The following is a 20983-nucleotide window of genomic DNA, read 5'->3' on the forward strand; positions in this document are numbered from 1 at the left end:
TATTATGCTATCGACGACCTAGCCCTACGCTTGGGATGTTTCAACCTTATTGGAAGGCGAGGTTCGGAGGCTAAGCATTTTTGGCACCGTTGCCGGAGAATTCTTAATATAGCTTATTTGGAGGTTCAACAAACCACTATAAGTATTCCGTTTATTATTATTATTATTATTATTATTATTATTATTATTATTATTTTCTTTGTGTAATTTGAACTCGATTTAGCGGATACCTCTAACGGAGCCACCAATTTGACTTGAGGTGTAACGAAGCTAGATTGAGCATCAATTGCCTTTTCACTGCATTTTATCTATATAACGTGGCGGTGGCATAATCCCACGGAACTATTTTGAGAAAAGAGGTGGCGGCATAGCCCCTCTAGCCTGTTTACTTTATGTCTTATTTATCTACTAGAATGGCGGCAGCAAATTGGGAAACACCCCACAAGACTTTGCGGGATTACCTTTGTCCTAATCAAATCATCACACCGCACAAGACTTTGCGGGATTATCTTTATCCCAATCAAATTTTCACACCTTCTTGCATAGCCCCTCATGACGCCAATGTTTTTAAAAGTTATATGACCATTACCAATTGGTTTGATCTCAAGAACCAAATTCAAACTTTTGCCAAGAGAGTGCCTAAGTCCTTTTATGCATGTTGGGGAAGATACAAAGATTTGCTCATTGCGGTCCGGAATCATAGCTTTGAAAACTTGCAAATTGCTAACTATTTTTATGATGGACTTTCTCCAAAAAGTCAACGGTTCTTAGACATGATGTGCGATGGAAAACTTTTTGAAAAAGAACCCGCTTAAGTTTTAGATTTCTTTGATCATTTGGCTACAATTTTGCAATCTAGGGTTTTTGTTAAACATTGTCAAGAGTCCAATTCAAATGCTATGGAAGAGGACATTGACCCGCTTATCTCTGTTGAGGATGTTAGTTTAGATTGTGACAGTTCCTCAGAGTCTGAATGGATTGATGTGCCAGATGTTGAGCCTGATGTCCAGTGTTCTCCCCCTGTGGACCCCTCTCTGTGTGATCCAGGGGAGAGATTTCTCATTGTTGAGAAAACGAATGTTGAGGTAGACTTTTTGTATGCTCTACTGAATGAGTAGGATGGAAAGAATGTGTCTAGATCTGAGCGTTTGTCTCCTTCCTTTGAGGAGATACCTTCCATTGAAATTTTGAACCATCCAATACTCTCGGCTCTAGATGATGCCACCATTCGTACCGAGTCTCCACCAGTGCAAGAGCTTTTAAAAGTCGAATTGATTGATTTTGTTGGTGTTGATGAATTTGATTTAGTTTATCATCCTTGCATTGTGGATTTTGTCAACTCGTTGAAAATCAATCTAGTTTGGAATGCGCACTTGGTTGAACTTAAATGTCTTAAACGAATTCGGTAAATGTGCTACTCAAAGTATCTATTTTTGTGGCATGGTTAGATTCAATTTTTCAAGCAGAGTGTGGAGCGGAGTACTATGTTCATTTTATTAGCTCTCATTGGCATAATAAATGTTAGGAGCCCGCGTTTGGCTGCACATACATAAACTCTTTCTTTTTCTTTTTCTTTTTCTTTTTCTCTTTTGACGGTCTAGTATAGCCACCCGTGTCTTACCTCTTCGGTGCGACATGGGAAGAAAAGTATGACTCGTAAGATTGCGTGAAGATCGGGTGGTGTTTTTAATGTTTCCTTCGTATATATGTTTGTTTGGCGCCCGAATAACATGAGTTGGGCGGTACTAATGTCATTTGCTTTTTAGTAGGCAGTTGGTTCTTAAGTCTTTTGCAGGGTAAGCATGCTACCACACCAGCCTTAGTGGTTTAGGTCTGAAAGCTAGGGTGAGTGAGGCATTCAAGAGCCCTAAGCATGGGTGCGATTACGTGTCGCAGTTGTAAAACCAAGAAAGCCCCGGCGATGACCTTGTGTGACTAGCTATGGTTCCGATGAAGGAGCCGAAAGAGTGAGCCTTGAAAGCGATTCCAATGATGAAGGGAAGTAATGACAAGAAAGCCTCAAACTTGATCGAGGTATAAGGGGGTTGACATTCCCCCCGGAGGTACAATTTTTGTTCTCCCCTCTCTAATACTTTTGTCTTCATGCTATGAGGACATAGTATCGTTTAAGTTGGGGGGAGGGTTATATATATGCCATATATATGTTATGAGACTTGTCTTATTTTTCTGCTTTTGATAAATTTTCAAAATTTTTGTGCAATCTTCCCTTGTTGGAAGTGATTTCGTATGTTAGATACTTTAATTATGCTCAATTGTGTCAATATGGAAAAGTCGTGTATCCCGTCGAATTTGCTTATGTGTTTGAATCCATGTCACATGCATATACATGAATATTGATGAACAAGTTGAGCCTAAAAGTAAAGTCAAGTTGTGTGCATCGTTAGAGTACAGATTCGTTTCTTAAGCATCCCATGCCTTTTGTTCTCATTTCTGCACTTGCGTAAATAATATCTTTTGTTCATACTTGAGTAGTGTATATATCTTTTATGCATCTTATTGGAGTTGTTAGCGTACTTAGGAAATGATTCAAGGCATTTTTGTTTGATTAAACCACATAAGAGTAACATTGTCCTTGTTTTGAACCGTAGTCCGAGTCTCTTCCGTTGTTTAAACCTAGGTAACTGGATGTTTGGAGGGTTGTGTGTCAATAGTTTTCAAAGATTTCAGGAGGTTTGGGGGTGGTGCATGTGAATGTGATAGAAGTGGTTGGAATGTAAAAATGCGAAGAATTGGTACATGATTCCCTATCTCTCCTTTCCCACTACAAAAGCTAAGGCCCCAAATTTTCATCTCCCTTTCCAAAGTCCTCAAAATTGGCCCCTCAATCTCTCTTACTTCAAATTTTATTTCGAATGACCCTATTCCTCAAAGAAAAATCAAAGAAATGTTATGAAAGAGCAAATCATATTCAAAAGAGGGTTGAATACTTTGATGAGAGGATTGGTGTGACTACCGGGCTAGCTTACATGCCGGATGAGAAAGAGTTCGATAGAAAGGGGGAGCTCAATGCTCAATACCGTGAGGAGCCGGATGAGGATGAAGATTATGTGTGGTGGAGTCGGTGGTAGTAGTTTTTCTTTATTTCTTTTTTTGTAACTTTGTTTGGTGTTTGGCCGATATGAGGCCATGCCTTGGTAGTTTAGGGTCGGTAGTGGCCAAGGGTAGATGAACCATGCAAGTATATGGCCACTACATTTTTGTAGTCCCTTTCTCTTTGTATCCAAGGTCGTTATAAGCTAATAAAGTCCTCCGTTGATCTTTTATACGCTAATTAACTCCAATTTATGCATGATCGATATCTATTATTACTTAAGTTGTGATTGCCCTAGTCGTTCCACACTTGTCAATAATTAGCTTTCCTTTTGTTCTAAGCGCCCTTTTGATAGCATGCGTAGCTTTTTGTCTCTGGCTATCGCATTTACTTGCTAGCGCTTGTCATGGGATGTATCTTGTATCTCACTGTGTGAAAAGTCGAATAAGAGCGTATCCTTGTGAGTTTTCGAGTCAAAACTCGTTGTGGTGCACACATACTTGACTACTCTAATATGGCATAATTTGTTCATCCTAGTTCATGGCATGTTTGTGCGTGGATTGCACGTGATCGGATTTGAAGGAATGTTTTTGGACCCTTGCCTAATTGAAATAGTTGAGCATAATTTTTGTGTCTTGAATTTCAAGGAGATTGTTTAGCTTAGTTTAATACATTTTGATTTAGTCTGCTAGGGACTAGCAATGTTCAAGTTGGGGTGTGTGATAAGCACCCAATAATGCATATTCTTGGTACTTAAGTCCTCTAGTATGTTGTGTTTGTACATATATGTTGTCGTTTTTATGCGATATTGCACGTAAGGTGTGTTTTTGTGTTTTTCAGGTAATTCGTATAAATAAGATGCGTTTGAACGCCAAGGAATGCTCCAGATGCAACCAAGTACTCAAGGCCAAGTGCCACCCCATTGTGGTGCTCAAGAGATGGCTTGGAGGTTGCTCGGGTCGCCCAAGGGTCAAGGGAATTGAAGGACATGTGAGAATTTTACCAAAGCAATTCATCTTCCAACTAGCTGAGGGTAGAATCATCATAACTTTTGGTGTACAAACTACTTTTGATCCAAACCACTTGGGTTAGAAAGTAGACTCGACGAGCTTTCCAACAGTCCAAAGAACACCCAAATCCGAGTTCGGGAGTGTCCAGAGCGCGTCCGCGAAGTTGCCTAAAAAAGCTGTCAAGCTTGTACCGGTACTGGCAATTTCCCAGTACCGGTACATGAAGTCCAGAGATCAATTTTTCCAGTATTTTTGAAGACCTTGTACCGGTACTGGGGGTTGCCCAGTACCGGTTCATCCTGGAGAAATATCTACGTTTTTACCTCCTTTTTCAACTTTCCTTTTATAGCATACTTGCCACTTTTGGCATGTTTTTGGATATTTTTGGAGAGAGAAAGGCGTATTAGTACAAATATCCCTCTCCTTCCTTTAAGTTGTAGGTAGTCTTTTATCATTTTAAGTCTTTTTCATTTCCTAGGAACTCCATTAAAGCTTCAAGCTTTCTTAGTTATGTCTTTCAAGAACGCTAGTAAGCCTTTCTCGTTTGTTAATTTCTCGTTTATTAAAGTTGCTTGTACGGACTAGATCTTTACTAATATCAAGTTTATTTCCATTTTTATCGGTTAATCATGTTTCCTTTCTTAAGCATGTTTTCTAGTCTTTTTATTATGTGTGAGTAGTTTTTCGGTTAAGTCTTGGGCTAATCTTTTCCAATGACTTAGGCGGTTATTTGGTTCTCGAAACTTCAGGCTTAAAATCATGGTTTTCGGAATTGGATTAATCTAGCCATTTTGGTCTAAGCGAGGGGTGTTAACTCCTTGGTATGAAGTTTATTCAAGCGGTTTTGGCAAGCGACGTACCGAGGGCTCGTGGCCTCCTACGTGTTAGATACATTAGCAAAAATAGGTTTGTTTAATTCCGTTTAATCACATCTTTTGATTAACGTAGTCATTAAAGTTAAATCTTCCGGGCGTGAGCACGCGGTCGTGACTCTCCCTTGAGTTATAATCGAGAACCGGTAGCGGCCTTTGTCAAGGGATGGACGATCCCTAGACTTGCCTCTTTTAAGTTAATTAATCTCATTTCTAGTCTTTTCCTTAGTTTTCACTTTTAAAGCAAAATCAAGTTGGCTGTCTTGAACGCCGCACTCTACCATATAAACCTACAATCCATACTAGCTATATTTCGATTCTATGTGGGTACGATCCCGGACTTCCGGATATTATGCTATCGACGACCTAGCCCTACGCTTGGGGTGTTTCAACCTTATTGGAAGGCGAGGTTCGGAGGCTAAACAGATATTGAAAGGACCGTTTAAAGTAAAAGTATGTGTATGGGCACGACATATATCTTCCGCAAATAACAGCGTTGTGTACATTTAATGCATGGGACAAAAAAAATACTTTTATGTATTTTTTTGCCCCGCATCGAACGGAAGCAACGCTAGTTGATTAAAAAAATATAATTTAAATTTTTCGACTACATGCATTTTCAAATTGATTTGCAATTGCGAATAATGTTATATTGTAAACAAAATTTCGGCATAGTCTTCTTGTATCTTATATTGTTGTTCACTCTATTCATTGCATTGTAAGTTGATTATATCTCTATATAATTATTTCATTTTTTTAACCAACAGATGATGTCGCCGGATTCTGTTCCATCAGCAATGCCTCCAAACAACGAGTGTGTAGAAGAAGAAGAGGTATGAAGTGGAGACCGTGAAGACGAACAAGAGGTATGCAGTAGTCCTTCAAACAAAAAGTGTGGTGAAATAGATACTAGCCCAATTGGGAAGGAGACAACAGAAAATTGGGAAGATGCAGTTGAAGAACTGAAAGAGGGAATGACCTTTGACACATCAGAGGAAGCTTATTCATACTACTCAAGCTTTGCTAAACAAAAAGGGTTTGCTGGAGCAAAAAGAACATCGAGAAAGGAAAAATATGGAAGGTTGAAGGATGTAACTATAGCATGCAGTCGTGCTGGAAAGGCAATAGCAAGTATGCGGAGGACAACAAAGTTATACGCAAATGATGAATGCACCGGACAATGTAGAAGAGTAGTTCACTTGCTTGTATTGTGTCCTTTGTGTCCCATGTCCCCTTTTGTGTCTTGTAATGACCTTTCATGATGTAGATGGTGTGGAGATTTTTGTTTATTGTTGACTTCTTTAATGAGACGCATTCTACTTTTGTTCGTAAAATTGTGCCACTTTAGTTGTTCACGATGGGTTATCTTGTTTAATGTTGAGATGATGATATTATTGAACATAAGATTCTATTCAGCATTATCATACCACTGTTTTTGGTTCTTGAAAAATTTCGGCATGGTCTTATCTGTTTTTTGAAAAATTTCGGCATGATCTTCCCTGTTTTTTGGTTCTAGCCCGACGTCTCGCGTCTCAATCAATATAGTAATAACAACAATAGAAACAACATGAGGTTGGTTATGCACAAACCCACCCTGGACATTTCTTATTCTAAATCACCATTCACAAGCTATATTCATTGCGAAAATTCATTGCCAAATTATTCATTCCCAACAAAAATCATAAAACAATATAGTCACACAAATAGGCTACAATCGAAGTTATATTTCACAAAACTAAAACTTCATACAACAACTTGATATTTCAACAAATTACAACTTCATATTTCAAATTACAACAATTGGTCATTTTCTTGGCCTTTGATTCACTTGAATAGCTTCAATCTCTTTCAACGGCATGTGGCATCTTGAAGTTGTTGAACTGGCAAGTTTCTTTGTTGGCTGTAAGCACTAGCTGTTCTTTCTCGTCGAGCTCTTTCAGTGTCCAAGTTTCCTATCTTCTTTTTCTAATCATTGTAGAAAGTTCGATATAATGGCAGCATAGAAGAACCCCGAGAAGGAAGCACATCCGAATATGAGGTAAAACCAGCCCTGAAATTCTGTCCTTGGAGGCAACATATTGAGAGATGCCTAATTGCCAGAACCAATGTCGTTGCACCAATGCATCTCAATTCTCCGCGACCAAGCATGGGCTTCAAGAGATTGCCAGCATACATTGCACCATTTGTAGCACCTGAAACATAAGTGAAGAGCACATTTGCTTTCATCTCATAAATCATGATGCAAACCTCAACCCAAATATTGAAAATCAAAAGAAAATTCTTAAACCAAATTATATGTAATTACCAACAGGAATAGACAATAGAGATACACTACTTGTCCAAGCTGTTAATCACTTGAAAGAATGGAGATACTAAACCGTATGTGGACAAAAGTATGATTTATATTGACATATTTTTGCCCCCCAATACTTGGCAGCCAATACAAAGCATCAAAAGTCAAATATCCATTACTGAGCGACCTTAGCAGATCAAATTTTACAGTTGCAAGTCCAGAAAGAGATACCAAGAACAATTCGTCAATTCCTATCCGAAAGCACTTAGTCATTCCCAGAATTTGATGCTAGTTGAATTTCCAACTTCTACATCCTAAAATTGCATGAATGAAGCTAACCAATGCCCACTCTTATGTGAAATTCACCATAACAAAAAGAACTCCTACATTATGTCTCATTCTTTTTCCACAATCAAAACTTATATTTTTTTTAACGATAACCTATTTCACTTACATTAGATCTTCTTGATTGTAATTAGGTAGTTTACTTGTATTATGGTTATTTGAATTGCAATGTTATATAAATAAATAAATAACCCTCGTAGTTAATCAAGGAACAAAATGAAGTTGTTTTATGGTTAGAATACAATATAGCTCCAAATGAGACGCCTCCATCCAAAGTATCACATCGTTATTTATTGTCTGCACGTATGTGCGCAGATAGATTGAAAAAGTAGTTGACGAATTCTTTTCAAATTTAGCCGACGTACACATTTGGGGTGAACCTAAGTTCAGTACCATCATTAAGGTCAGATTTGAACTGTCTACTATCATCCTCTATCTTTCTTATGTTCATTGAACTCAGTTTTAGCATCTGAGGATCTAATTCCAGCAATTAGGGCCAATTTCCAGCACTTAGAGAGCATAGTTTCAGCAAATCAAAGTCAATTTCCAACATATAACCATCAAAATAGTGCATTTAAGTACAGTTTCAGCATGAAACACATATTTCCTGCATGTAAGCTACACTTTTCAATGCTTAGTTCTTAGGTTCAACAGGTAACAGCACTTGAACACTCAATTACAGTGAAAAGCCCTAGTTAGGGTGCTTGAACACTCAATTTTCTGCACCTAATCTGCACTCTATTGCTTCTAATCACAAATTTCAGTTCCAATAGGAAAAAACAACAAAGAAAAGCCATAATTAGGGTGTTTAAACCCAACTGATTGCAAAACCCCAAAATAATTCAATTCATGAAAGTATGAATTCCCAACTGAAAAAAAGGCAGGAGATTGTTCATGTATGTATATGAACAAAGGCATCATAATCATCTATAAATAGCTACACACAAAATGACAGAAATTTCCTCCATCATCAAAGCCCATGATTAGCAAAAAATCAAAACCCTAATTTTCGAATTAGGGGTTTTTTTCCTTCAAGAAACTCAATTTATGGTGGAGCAACTCAGCAATCAGTTCATGGAGAGAGAGAGAGAGAGAGAGAGAGAGAGAGAGAGAGAGAGAGAGAGAGAGAGAGAGAGAGAGAGAGACCTTCGTAGGTAACGTCGGACTTCCCAGAAGCCGGTGGTGGTAGCGGTAGCAGTTGCCGACTGTGGGGAGCGCTGGGGTTGGATTCTGGTGGTGGAGGTGGGAAGCGTAGTCACCGGTGGAGGTGGGAAGCGGTGTCGTCGTTGTCGTCGGTGGGTGGTGGTGGTGGTGGCAGTCGTCGTGCCCTCCCTCTCTTCTCTGAAAATTTTGAGCGTCCATGGGAGGGCACGAGAAGGGGAAAGGGGAAAAGGGGAAAGGTTCAGTCCGAGACCCTCTTTTTTTTTTTTTTAATTATCAAAACGACGTCGTTTTACGCTGATGTCAGCATAACGTTAGCAGTTGTGTGAGTTGTTGTGTGTGTAGCATTTTTGTATCCAAGTATCTCTTGAAATAGTTATTGAACACAAATTTCGAGTCTGCGAAAAAGACGGAAACAATGTTGAACAAGAGTCAATTTTATTGATGTATGATATTAGGGTTTACAATCTCTGATCTATTTTCTAATCAAAGGAAATAAAGTCTTCTGATTCTTCTCTTCGATTGTTGAAACGAGGGCTTTGTGCTTGATCTCGAATCAAACGGCGGAATCTTCTCCGTGATTTGCGAAGAAGTTGATAACTTGGGTTGAATGTTCTTCGAGGCTTTGAGGCTTCGATTCGAAGAACCTTCTTGTTGGATGCACACTTGAAGAATTCTGAAGGACTTGAAGGCTTCGATCTTCAGAGCTCTGGAGCTTTTTGCTTCAATGTGCAGATAGAAAAAATATGAGAGGAAACACCTCTATTTATAAGGGTTTGGGTGGAGACTCCAACCCTAACCTTCCATATTGATCTCTTTAATTATTTCCTTTATTGAAAAAGGAATAATAATAATTTGATAATTATCTTTCCTTTCTTTTTATTTTAGAAAAGGTAATTATATATAAAGAGATATATTATTATTTACCAATTAGCTTAATTTGATTGGCTGGACTTGATAAAATAATAACTGTGTCATTTTGACACGTGGCACCATTTGATTGGTCAATTTACATGTCTCTGACTTTTGACCACGGACACTTGACATCACTTGATTGGCCCGTCCATGAAACTTTGACTTTGACTTATAGGCACTTAGCGACATTTAATTGGCCAATTTGTATGCCCTAACAACACGTGGCGATTTGTGATAGGCTAGAAATTTCACATGCCTACAATAGTGATTTAATATGGATCTTTCAACGTCACTTAAATGTTCTAGTATCACTTTTTCAAACATTGTCGAGAAAAAGTACTTGTATCACTTATTTAAATGTCGTTAGCAACTGTTCGCTTAACTTTTTTTTAAAAGTTATTGGTTCAGTTCTAAAATATTTGTCCGGTCTGCAAAACGAAAATATAAAAATAATATAATTTTTGCGAGAAAAATTTAATTTTTTTCAACAATTCACTAGATATCGATGAGTTCTTTTAATTTATAAAAAAAGTTTGAATTTTTTCTCGAAAGAAATGCATTATTTTTTAGTCCTCGTTTTGCAGACCGGACAAACATTTTGGGATGGAGGTAGTAACATTTTGTTCTTATTTAAATTTTTTACGCCCTTGTTGGTTTTGTGCCAATTTTTTTTTTTTACTTTCCAATTCGTCTCGACGAGACGAATCAAAAAGTCAAAAAAAAAAATTGACGCATAACTAAAAATTTAGAAAAAAAATTCAAACATGGACAAAATAAGAACAAACTCAAAAAACCCAGAGAAACTTTTATTCAAACTTATCCAACAACTTGAAGAGTATCACTTTATGTTTAATATGGATCCTTAAACATCATTTTCTTTTATTACTAAAGTAAAAGAAATAATTACGTCTTCATATATAATTAAACCTTCATGAATTTTTTTTTTATCGAGATAGCATATGTACTACTTATTCAAACGTGGTTGAGCAAAAGTATATACGTTTTAGTCCACTTCAACTTTGCAAAGGTCATTTACCTTTTGTGCTGTAATAAACTTGGGTTTTGAATTAATAGGCGAAAAAATGAGCCCTCTTTTTTTTCTTTTTTTTAAAGTTTTTTTTTTATACCTATTATGATATGCTATGCTACAACTTATAAATTCAACTATTAGCTTCACTTTTTTACCCTACTGTTCCTACATAATCAACACAAATTGATTAGCGACTCAAACTAATCTCATTAATCCAAGGCATCGGCCAAGTGACGAGACTTTCTCCCGGCTTTAGTCGGACTTTTGGAGGTATTTATCTTCTTTACCGACTTGGTCCACTCTCAATTCCCATCTAATCTCTTTCTCTCACAAGCACACACAATTGGCCCACCACCAATAATCAAGATTTTTTTTTTACCAACCAGAAAATGCAAATATTATGTATAAGAAAATAGTACAATAAAAGCGGACACTATCGGTCCGAAAATATAGAACAACAAATAAAAACAACAAAATGAAAAAGGATTATATTCACAATTGTCAACAACCCCCCTTAATCTTAATTATCTCTTCGCAGACTTATTCCTAAGCACCACTCTTCTCCACTCAAGCTGATTTTATAAGCAATGCATGTGGCCTTTGGACGGGTTTGAGCTAAGTCGAATGAGGCCGCCGATTTAAGCTCCCGAACTTTGGTTCAAAATTAGGATCTCAGATAGGTATAGTAAGGTATATAATATATATTATATAGCACTTTTGGGTCACCGAAGTATTTTTTTCGTCTCCAATAAAAACATTGGAGACATTTGATCTCCAGCATTTTAATTTTGTACCAATCAAGTCCCAAAATCTAACCGGTTTGTCAAACCGTTTAAATGACGGGGATCCAAGTCATTTCCTACCCAAACCCTTTGGATTCCTAGATCTGAGAGGAGGTTCATTGTTACGGAGAGAGAAGGTGCTATGGCAGAGAGAGAAGAGGCATGGGTGAGTGAGAGAGACTCACAGGGTGGCTGTGGGGGCGTCACGATGGTGGCCCAGTGGTGGTGGTAAGAAAAGGTGGTGGTGCGGGTGGTTGGGTGAGTGAGTGAGAGAGAGATAGAGTGTGCAGAGAGAAAATAGGGGAGGTGAAGGAGAGAGATAAGCTATCACAGCAACTCCGGCAGCAGCTGGTTCGCGCCTCCGCGGTAATCTTTTCCGAGAAGAAAAAGAGAGAGAAAGAAAAGGGGGGAACAGAGGAGGGGAAATGGAGAGAAGAGAAGAGGAAGAGGAAGGTAGACGTGAGGAAGAGACTGGAGAGATGGGCAGTGGGCGGCCGACTGGTGTTTTTGGGTGGCTTCTAGTTGACTGTGGCTTGTGAGCAAGACAATGGTGGTGGTGGGGTTCAAGTTGGAGAAAGAAGATTAATGGAAGATGAAGTTCGAAAGGGTAAATCGTTCTCTTATGGCACCTCATGGTTGCTGTTGAGGCGGATTTCACAGCCCCGACGGAATTTCGATCGGTTTTAATGGTAGAAATGGTTTCGGGTGGTGGGTCTTGGTCTTTTTTAATCGTGGATCTTGGTGTTACTTGTGGCTGCTCTTGATCGGCTTTATGGTGAGTCTTTGTTGTCGGTGACTTGGTGCCCATGGCGGTTTCAGCCATGGCCGCGCAAGCTTTCATTCTTTTCTTTTTCTTCTTTTGTCATTTTTCTTTGACAAGAATTTGGGAGCGACAAAATAACGAAGATGCCCCTCGTTTTCACGGTTTGTACTCATGGTGTTAGACTTGGGACTTAATTGGTACATAATTAAAACGTTGGGCACCAATTGTCTTCAATATTTTTATTGGGGCCGAAAAAGAAACGAAAATAATAATTTGGAGACTAAAAAGGTTAATATAACATAAGAACAGTCCGGTTCAAGTCCAAACCTCTTCCAGTACGCACCGTACGCACTTCCTCTTTTTTGATCGAATTTCGATGATCCGATCCACTCAATGTGATCAGAACGTGATTTTAAGAGTACACGCGAGAAATTAGCAAAAAAAAAAATGATCGGGAAGGGATTCATCCGAACAGTTTTTGTTTGTATTTTATTAAACGGTTCAATAAAAAACTGCTCAAATCAAGCCCTTCACGGTTTTTTTTTTTTTTTTGCCGATTTCTCGCCAGTACCCTTAAAATCACATCCTGAACATATTGAGCGGCTCAAATCATTGAAATTAGATCGGAAAAGGAGAGGTACGGACGGGAAAATGTGTGGATAGGAACCGGACTAAACATAAGAAACCATACAATTTTTACCGACAAAAAACACAGACAAAAGCAACTAGTAGTTTTTGCTATTCATTTGTCATTACCAAATTTAACTTCAGCATCTCAAGCCTGATGAGAACTCAATTCATGTATAAGATTATTCAAATTAGTGTGCGACGATCCACCTTCTTCAGCCGCCTTCTTCGTCACTTCCTTGAATTCCTTCACTCTATTCCTCATCTCCTCCGCGTCTTTACCCACCATGACATGCTGCACAGCCTTCCCAATCTGCTCTCTCATCACCCCACTACTTACCGTAAAAGTATTCCGCTTAAGAGCCCCAACGCTAACCCCGATCCTCAATATCTCCGTCACCAACTTCTCATTATAAAATTGCTCTGCGAACACCGGCCATGTCACCATCGGAACTCCAGCACTAATCCCTTCCAATGTCGAATTCCACCCGCAATGAGTCACGAAACCACCCACCGCGTCGTGATCGAGAATCAACACTTGGGGGGCCCACCCTCTGATAATTAAACCCTTGTCTTTCATCCTTTCTTCAAACCCCTCCGGTAACAATTCTTCACTTGCGTTTTCGTTTTCCTCTCTCTTCACAACCCAGACAAACTGTTGCCCTGATGATTCAAGACCCATTGCGATCTCATACAACTGAGAAGCATCGAATTTCGCCACGCTTCCGAAACAGATATATATCACCGAATTGGGTTTCTTAGAATCAAGCCATTTTAAACACTCATGTTCGTCGATCGATGCTTCTTTACCCCTCTGTGCTTTGTCTTCGATTTCCCGATTGCATAACTAAACGGGTCCAATATGCCAAGCCCTTCTTTTCAAAACGTCCCGGTAATAATCAGCATACACTGTTTCAAGCTCGTAAAAGCTGTTGAATATAGCTCCATAGCTTAATAACTCCGACTCTTCCATACTTGCAGCTATTCTAGCGAAGTTTCTAGCTGTTTCGGACTCGCTTCGTTCGTGCTCTGGCAATTGCATTTTCGTGAGCTTAATTTGATGAGGAAGATCAGGCACAAAAAAGTAAAGAAATTCATGAATCAAATCAGAGAAGAGAGAGAACGAGAGGAGAGAAGAGTAGAAAGAGAAATGGATTTCATTTGCTAATTGTGATTCCTCAACTGGATTACAAAGTGGTGATACGTCCACTCCTTATACTTGGAATTACAACTGAATGACAGCTCAGCATTTTGAGCTTAAGTCCGCCGACTTACCTAATGGCCAATTAACAAACTTAACTAACCCACTAACTAATCTGTTACAACTCACAAACTAATCACTAATTTGTTACACTAATGACACTTACTTACAGTCCCCTGCAAACTCATGGGTGTATTTACAACCATGAGTTTGGCTTTTAGTAAAAGAAATCGAGCTACAGATAAAGGTTTAGTAAAAATGTCTGCAACCTGCTCCATGGAACCAATATGATGAACTGCAATCAGCTTTGACAGCACCTTCTCTCTAATAAAATGATAGTCAATTTCCACATGTTTGGTTCTAGCGTGGAAAATTGGATTTGATGCCAAAGCAATGGCAGAAAGATTGTCACACCAAATTGTGTAAGGCAAGACAGAAGGTACTGAAAGTTCCAGAAGCAATTGATGAACCCAAGTCACATCTGCAGCCGTTTGTGCTAAGGACCTGTACTCAGCCTCTGTAGATGACCTTGCAACAGTATTTTGTTTCTTGGCACACCATGACACAAGGTTGGAACCAAGAAACAAACAATATCCAGAGGTTGATCTCCTGTCTAAGGGATTCCCTGCCCAATCAGCATTTGAAAAGGCACTTAACTGTAATGGACTTGGAGTAAAAATCAACCCTTGATGAAGTGTACCTCGAATATACCTAAGAATTCGTTTAACTGCCACAAAGTGACTGTGTTTGGGACTATGCATGTGCTGACAGGCAAGGTTTACAGCAGAAACAATCTCAGGTTTAGTAAGAGTAAGATACTGAAGTGATCCTACCACTGTTCTTAACCAATGAGTGTCAGTAAAATTAGGATCAGGATCAAAGATAGCAGATTTCGATGAAGTAGGAGATGGACTAGATTTACATTCAAGCATTCCTGCCTTAATCAAAAGATCATGTGCATACTTGGTTTGAGACAAAATAATAGATGAACCATGATATAGAACTTCAATCCCAAGAAAATAGCTCAGACATCCAAGATCCTTCATCACAAATTTAGAACTTAAAACTGAGATCAATTCAGAAATATATGCAGCATTACCCCCAGTAATTAAGATATCATCCACATATACCAAAACCAAAGTGATATCAGAATTTGTTTTCTTAATGAACAAAGAGGAATCAACTTTGCTCTGTGTGAATCCTTGTTGAATTAGAAAACCAGAAAAGATAGAAAACCAAGCCTTTGGTGCTTGTCTTAAACCATAAAGAGCCTTGGTTAACTTGCACACATAATTAGGATGAGAAGGGTCCTTGTAGCCAAGAGGTTGGCGCATAAATACCTCCTCATCATTCACACCATGTAAAAAGGCATTGGATACATCCAATTGCTTGATTGGCCATGCATGATGTACAGCAAGGCTCAAAACCACCCTAACAGTGGGTTGTTTGATCACAGGGCTGAAAGTTTCGGTAAAATCCAGACCTTCAATTTGTTGATTTCCATTGGCAACCAAACGAGCTTTATATCTTGCCACACTTCCATCAGAATGGCGTTTGATCTTATATATCCACTGACAGCCTATTATATGAGCTCCTAAAGGAGGAGGAACCAAGGTCCATGTACCTTGGTTAACCAAAGCTTGATATTCCTCATTCATTGCGTGTTGCCATGCAGTACTTTTAATAGCTTCAGAGTAATGGTTAGGTTCCTTTTCTGGCAAAGGAAAAACTGTACCAACAGTATTCATACTAAAAATGATTTTAGGTTTAACAATCCCATGTTTAGATCTTGTGGCCATGGGATGATTATTAACAGAAGGAATCAACTGAGTAGAAGAGGAAGGAATAGAAAGAATATCATTAAGAGGAATAGCAGGAACAACAGACTCATCAGGAACAGTAACAGGTATAGAAGAAGAAGAAGAAGAGAAATCAGGAAATGAAGAATCATTAGCAACAGGAGCAGAAGTGGAAGATTCAGGTGCAGAAGTTGAAGATTCAAAATCAACAGAAATAGAAAGAGTAGGTTCAGAAGCAAGAGTATGAGGCATTTGTGAAAGAGAATAAGTGGGAATGTCAAGAGCAGTAGAAGTAAGGTGTGGTAGGGCAGAAAGAAAAGAAGAACAAGGAACTGAAATAGTAATATCATCAAAAGTAGTTAGAGGAACATTGAAAGATACTGTGGATTTAGTAGAAGAGGTTAGATCAGTCTTCACAAGATCAGAATAAGGAGATTCTGACTCAACAAATTTAACATGCCGAGAGATATAAACCCTATTTATACTAGGATCATAGCACTGGTAGCCCTTTGTATGAGGACAATAACCTAGAAAAATACAAGGATTGGATTTAGGAGCCAATTTATTAGAAACATATGGTTTTAACCAAGGGTAGCAACAACATCCAAATGGTTTGAGCAACTTGTAATCAGGTGATGTGTGGAACAACAAAGTATAAGGAACTTGATATTTAAGACTAGTATGAGGCAATCAATTCGCAAGATAAACAGCTGTATTCAGGGCTTCAAGCCAGAAAGAAGTGGGTAATTGAGACTGCAAAAGAAGAGTTATTGTTGTTTCTATAAGATGCCTGTGATTTCTTTTTGCAAGACCATTCTGTTCTGGAGTGTGTGGACATGAGGTTTGATGTATTATGCCACTAGTGAGAAAGAGATTAAGAAGGAAATGGTTTATGAATTCACTCCATTATCACTTCTAAAATTCTGAACAGTAGTATGAAATTGAGTGGAAACATAGGCTTTGAAATAAGCAATCACGTGCTTAACCTCAGATTTATAATGAAGAGGAAAAAGCCAAGTAAATCTAGAGTAATCATCAATAAGCAACAAATAGTATCTAAACCCTTTATGTGAAGGTATAGGAGATGGTCCCCATACATCCATATGAATCAATTGAAAAGGAGTAGCAGTAGTAGTAGTGGAAAGAGGAAATGGAAGTTTATGGCTTTTGGTTATATTACAACATCTACAGTTAACCAAATGAGGCTTAGAAACAGGTAAGCCATGTTGTTTTATTAAAGCTTGAAATAAAGGAAGATTAGGATGTCCAAGCTTTTGGTGCCAAAGCATTGCGGAAGGAGAATAAGTGCTTACAAAAGCCGAGGTAGAATGACCAAGAGTGTAACGCCCCGATTTTCGGACACGTTAATTAAATCATTTTCAACTGATTTAATAATTCATAAAACTGATTTATAAGAAATGAAATTTTATTAAACAGAGTTTAGCAGTGGAAACCTCAAATACCAAATTCAAACCTACTTAATTGTCTTACAAACCAACAAAATGAAATAGAGTTTGACAAATGTGATAACACTTATGAAAATTTAAATAATAGTACGTCAAATTAACAGAGCTTCTAAGGGTATGGCCTCCAAGACTCAACAAACTCCCCTTCCTTAGCAGGGAGGTCTTCACCCTGGTACGGATCGTCTTGCAGCGGATTCTGCTCTTCGGTCTCTTGATTACCTAGTATGAAACGCCAGCCCAACGACACTATAATGAGTTTTGAAACTCAGTAGATAAATCTTACCCATTAACCCTTACTTTACAAACAATCACATTTATAATAAAAGGAGGTAAGAATCGAAAAGTACAAAACTTCTTTCATTACATAACCATCAACTTAAGTAAATTTCCAGAATCTCAACTTCTATAATCATTCCAACATTTCAGTATTCACCACGTTCCAAACTCAAAATTTCACTGGACATACTTTACAGGTCTTACTAGGCTACTCTCGCAATTCTAGGTCCATCAGGTTGCCCTCAAGGTCCTGCTAGGCTACCCTCAATACCTGAGGTCCCGCCAGGCTACCCCTGAGGTCCTGCTTGGTCACCCCCACAATTCTAGGTCCATCAGGCTGCCCTCAAGGTCCTGCTAGGCTACCCTCAATACCTGAGGTCCTGCCAGGCTACCCCTGAGGTCCTGCTTGGCCACCCTAGCTACACCGGGTCTTTCAGGCTGCCCTCAAGGTCCTACCAGGCTGCCCCAGATCACACGAGGTCCTGTCAGGCCACCCCCGAGGTCCTGCTAAGCCCACGACCTTTCATCTGTTTCCTTTTTCCATTTACCAGAACAACATCTATATACTTTCTCTAAGCCCACAAATCATCCAATATCCATAATGTCATTTCTACGTTCTCGGTTCAATCAACAGAACAATTATTTTAAACGACGAGTAAACATATCATAATATCACCACCTACACAGGATAATTGAACCACCGTACACTCATCTCCAGTGACCTTACTTCCAAACTAACTTCACAACAATCTTGATACGTTTTCATAATAGAGTAATTGCAAGTTGATCGATAATAATAACAATTCATAAGAGTCAATGAAACATAAAATTATTAATAGTTCAAAAGACAAAAGAATTTCACAAAAAGTATTCGGATTTGTCCTTGTGACTTTTGGGTTGCTTTATGATTTAGCACATAGGTTCATTTTAGTAACCTTTAGTATTTTAGGATGGAAAAGTTATTTCGTAAACCTTAGGGGTACTTAGTAATTTTAGTACTCTTAGACTTTTTCAGATAATATTACTGATGTAGTCCATTACGGTCTCACTCGAAAATATAGATCTTATATTAGTTAAAGTAATATTTCCTCTACTTACAAAACCTTTTTATTCATTCAATCATACAAAAATTATATTCATAGTGAAGTAGTATTTCTTTATATATAAAAAAAAATGCTTGTTCTTGTTAAGTGAATGTGACTTCTTTTCCCTCTAATAGATTTTACTAGCCTTTGAGATAAATTGTAGAATTAGATTTTTAGACCAAAGCTTGTACATAAATTTACTCTATATTCTGATTCATACTTCTTATATATAGGTTCTATGCATAATCAATATGTCGAGCTTCATGGTCCCATGCTTTGTACTAAACTAGTAGTATTATACTCTTTAAAGCTTAAATGATATCCAAATTTAGAGTCTAGAAATTCATAAAATTTACTCACCGAGTCATAACTCATTTACTCACCGAGTTAAGACGTCCGTGTGTTTTTGTTTTTATTTTTATATGTACTACTGTATACATCTCAAAGTTAAATCAATCCAATTTATCCTTTACTAATAATTAGATCAGCTTAGTAGTTAGTAAGTATAAATGCCTAAATTAACCAATTTATGCATTGCTTGAATCAACATGACGAAACTGTGATATTGGGATGTACGCTACCCAAACAAAATTCAACAAATCAAAACATGAATTCCTGCAATAAAAAAAAATTACTATATGTCTAAAAATACATGTTGCGGCCACGAGGTTGAATACAATGACCTTAAGGTGCGATGCGGTTTCTAACTCTTTTTCCTAGGATTCGAGTTTCTTTGTATGGGCTCGATTAATGGGGCCCCTATAATACATCAAGACACATCTAATATACCTTAGAGTTAATGGATAAGAAAAATCTACCTTAATCCTTGGAGTTCTAGCTAGGATTTAAAACAAAGTAGAGGTGAGCGGCGGCGGCGGCGATGGACGATCCTTTTCTTTCTTCTTTCTTCCTTCTTCTTTTTCTCCTTTCTTTCCTTCCTTTTCCAATACTCTCTCGGCAAAATAAAATAAAAGAAAACAAGAGAAAAAAGAAGAAGAAGGTATTGGATGCTAATATTCTCTCTCTCTCTCTCTGCCGAGAAAATTAGGGGAGTGGGGGATTTGTTTTGGTAAGGGAATGGGTGGTGGGGTACTGACGTGGGAGTTGGTTTTTGTGTAGAGGAATTGGAGGGAGGTGGGGAACTAATATTGAGGAGTAGTGGAGGAAGGTGAGATGTAAGTTTGGAGATTTAGTTTCAAAAGAATTCTAATTAGCATTTAGATAGGAAGGATAAGGGATGAATGCATATCTCTAGGGTGTAATATATTTCGAATACGATTTTCTAAGTAATATCAATTATACACATAATTATGTATTTAACATTTCAAATTGTATTAAAAAAAAATAGGGCAAAAATCCGGGCCGTTACAACCTATCCCCCTTAAAACAATTTCGTCCTCGAAATTATGGTGTTTGCTCCATTACGCATGAGTAGTTGACATCTGTTGCATTCTGATTGATTCTTTTCCTGATTGATTGGAAAGAGACTTTGTAGCTATCCAACAGCTTGTCGTTACATGTCGAACACCGAGTCGCCGTTGATGATAAGTCCATCTATCCCCCTTAAATTTAGGACACGCTATTGTTTGAAGAGTAAGCTGTCATTATCCTCTGATTGTGTCCTATGACAGCAGAGTGAGCATGCAGTCAATTCTTTCCCAAATTGACATTTGCAATTGACCCCCTTTTTTTTTTTTTGACTCGATGGTCACAGGTCGAACATAGATTGGAGACTTCTATTATGCAAACTTGCCATATAAGACTTTCGGAGATTCTACCCCTTATGCTGAGGTTCCATTCATAGTTGCTAGAGGTTCCGTTTCTAGTCCCAGTGATTTAACACATGCAGCAGATACAAAACCGTGCGATGCTCCAAGTTGTATAATGCTTAAATATGCGCATTGAACAATAGTAAGATTACCTCGGATCGCCATAGGATCATATTCTTCGTGATCTCCTTGAAGTGCGAAGATCCTGCCTCCAGATGACTGATTTGGCTTTGCTTGACCATTTGCTATTCCAAATTTCTTATTTTGGTGAGGTGGTTGCTGTTGCTGATTCCATCTAGTTCGTGGCTGATTCTGACCTCCTTGTTGATTTCCAAAACCGATTGATTTTGCTGGTGCCTGTTGTCCCCCATTTCTAGAACTTCCAGATTCATTCAGTTGAGGACAGGCAAACTTAAAATGGCCTACCTCATTGCAGTGGTAGCATCTGCCTCCCTGGTCATGGTTTTGGCTTTGCCCTTGATTCGGGTTCTTCCAGGGTTGGTTAGATTGTTGTGGGTGAGCATAGGGTTTGGGTGT

General features: G+C 38.4%; 1 protein-coding gene across 1 annotated transcript; it reads right to left on the reverse strand.

Moving 5' to 3' along the window:
- Positions 1-12963: 12963 nt before the first annotated feature.
- Positions 12964-13929, reverse strand: LOC131308342 (scopoletin glucosyltransferase-like). Its single transcript, XM_058335261.1, has one exon. It carries the CDS (start codon positions 13530-13532, stop codon positions 12999-13001), a length of 534 nt encoding a protein of 177 aa, XP_058191244.1. The 5' UTR covers positions 13533-13929; the 3' UTR covers positions 12964-12998.
- Positions 13930-20983: the final 7054 nt, after the last annotated feature.

Source organism: Rhododendron vialii, chromosome 11a, assembly GCF_030253575.1.
Source record: "Rhododendron vialii isolate Sample 1 chromosome 11a, ASM3025357v1".
In the NCBI taxonomy this organism is placed as follows: Eukaryota; Viridiplantae; Streptophyta; class Magnoliopsida; order Ericales; family Ericaceae; genus Rhododendron; species Rhododendron vialii.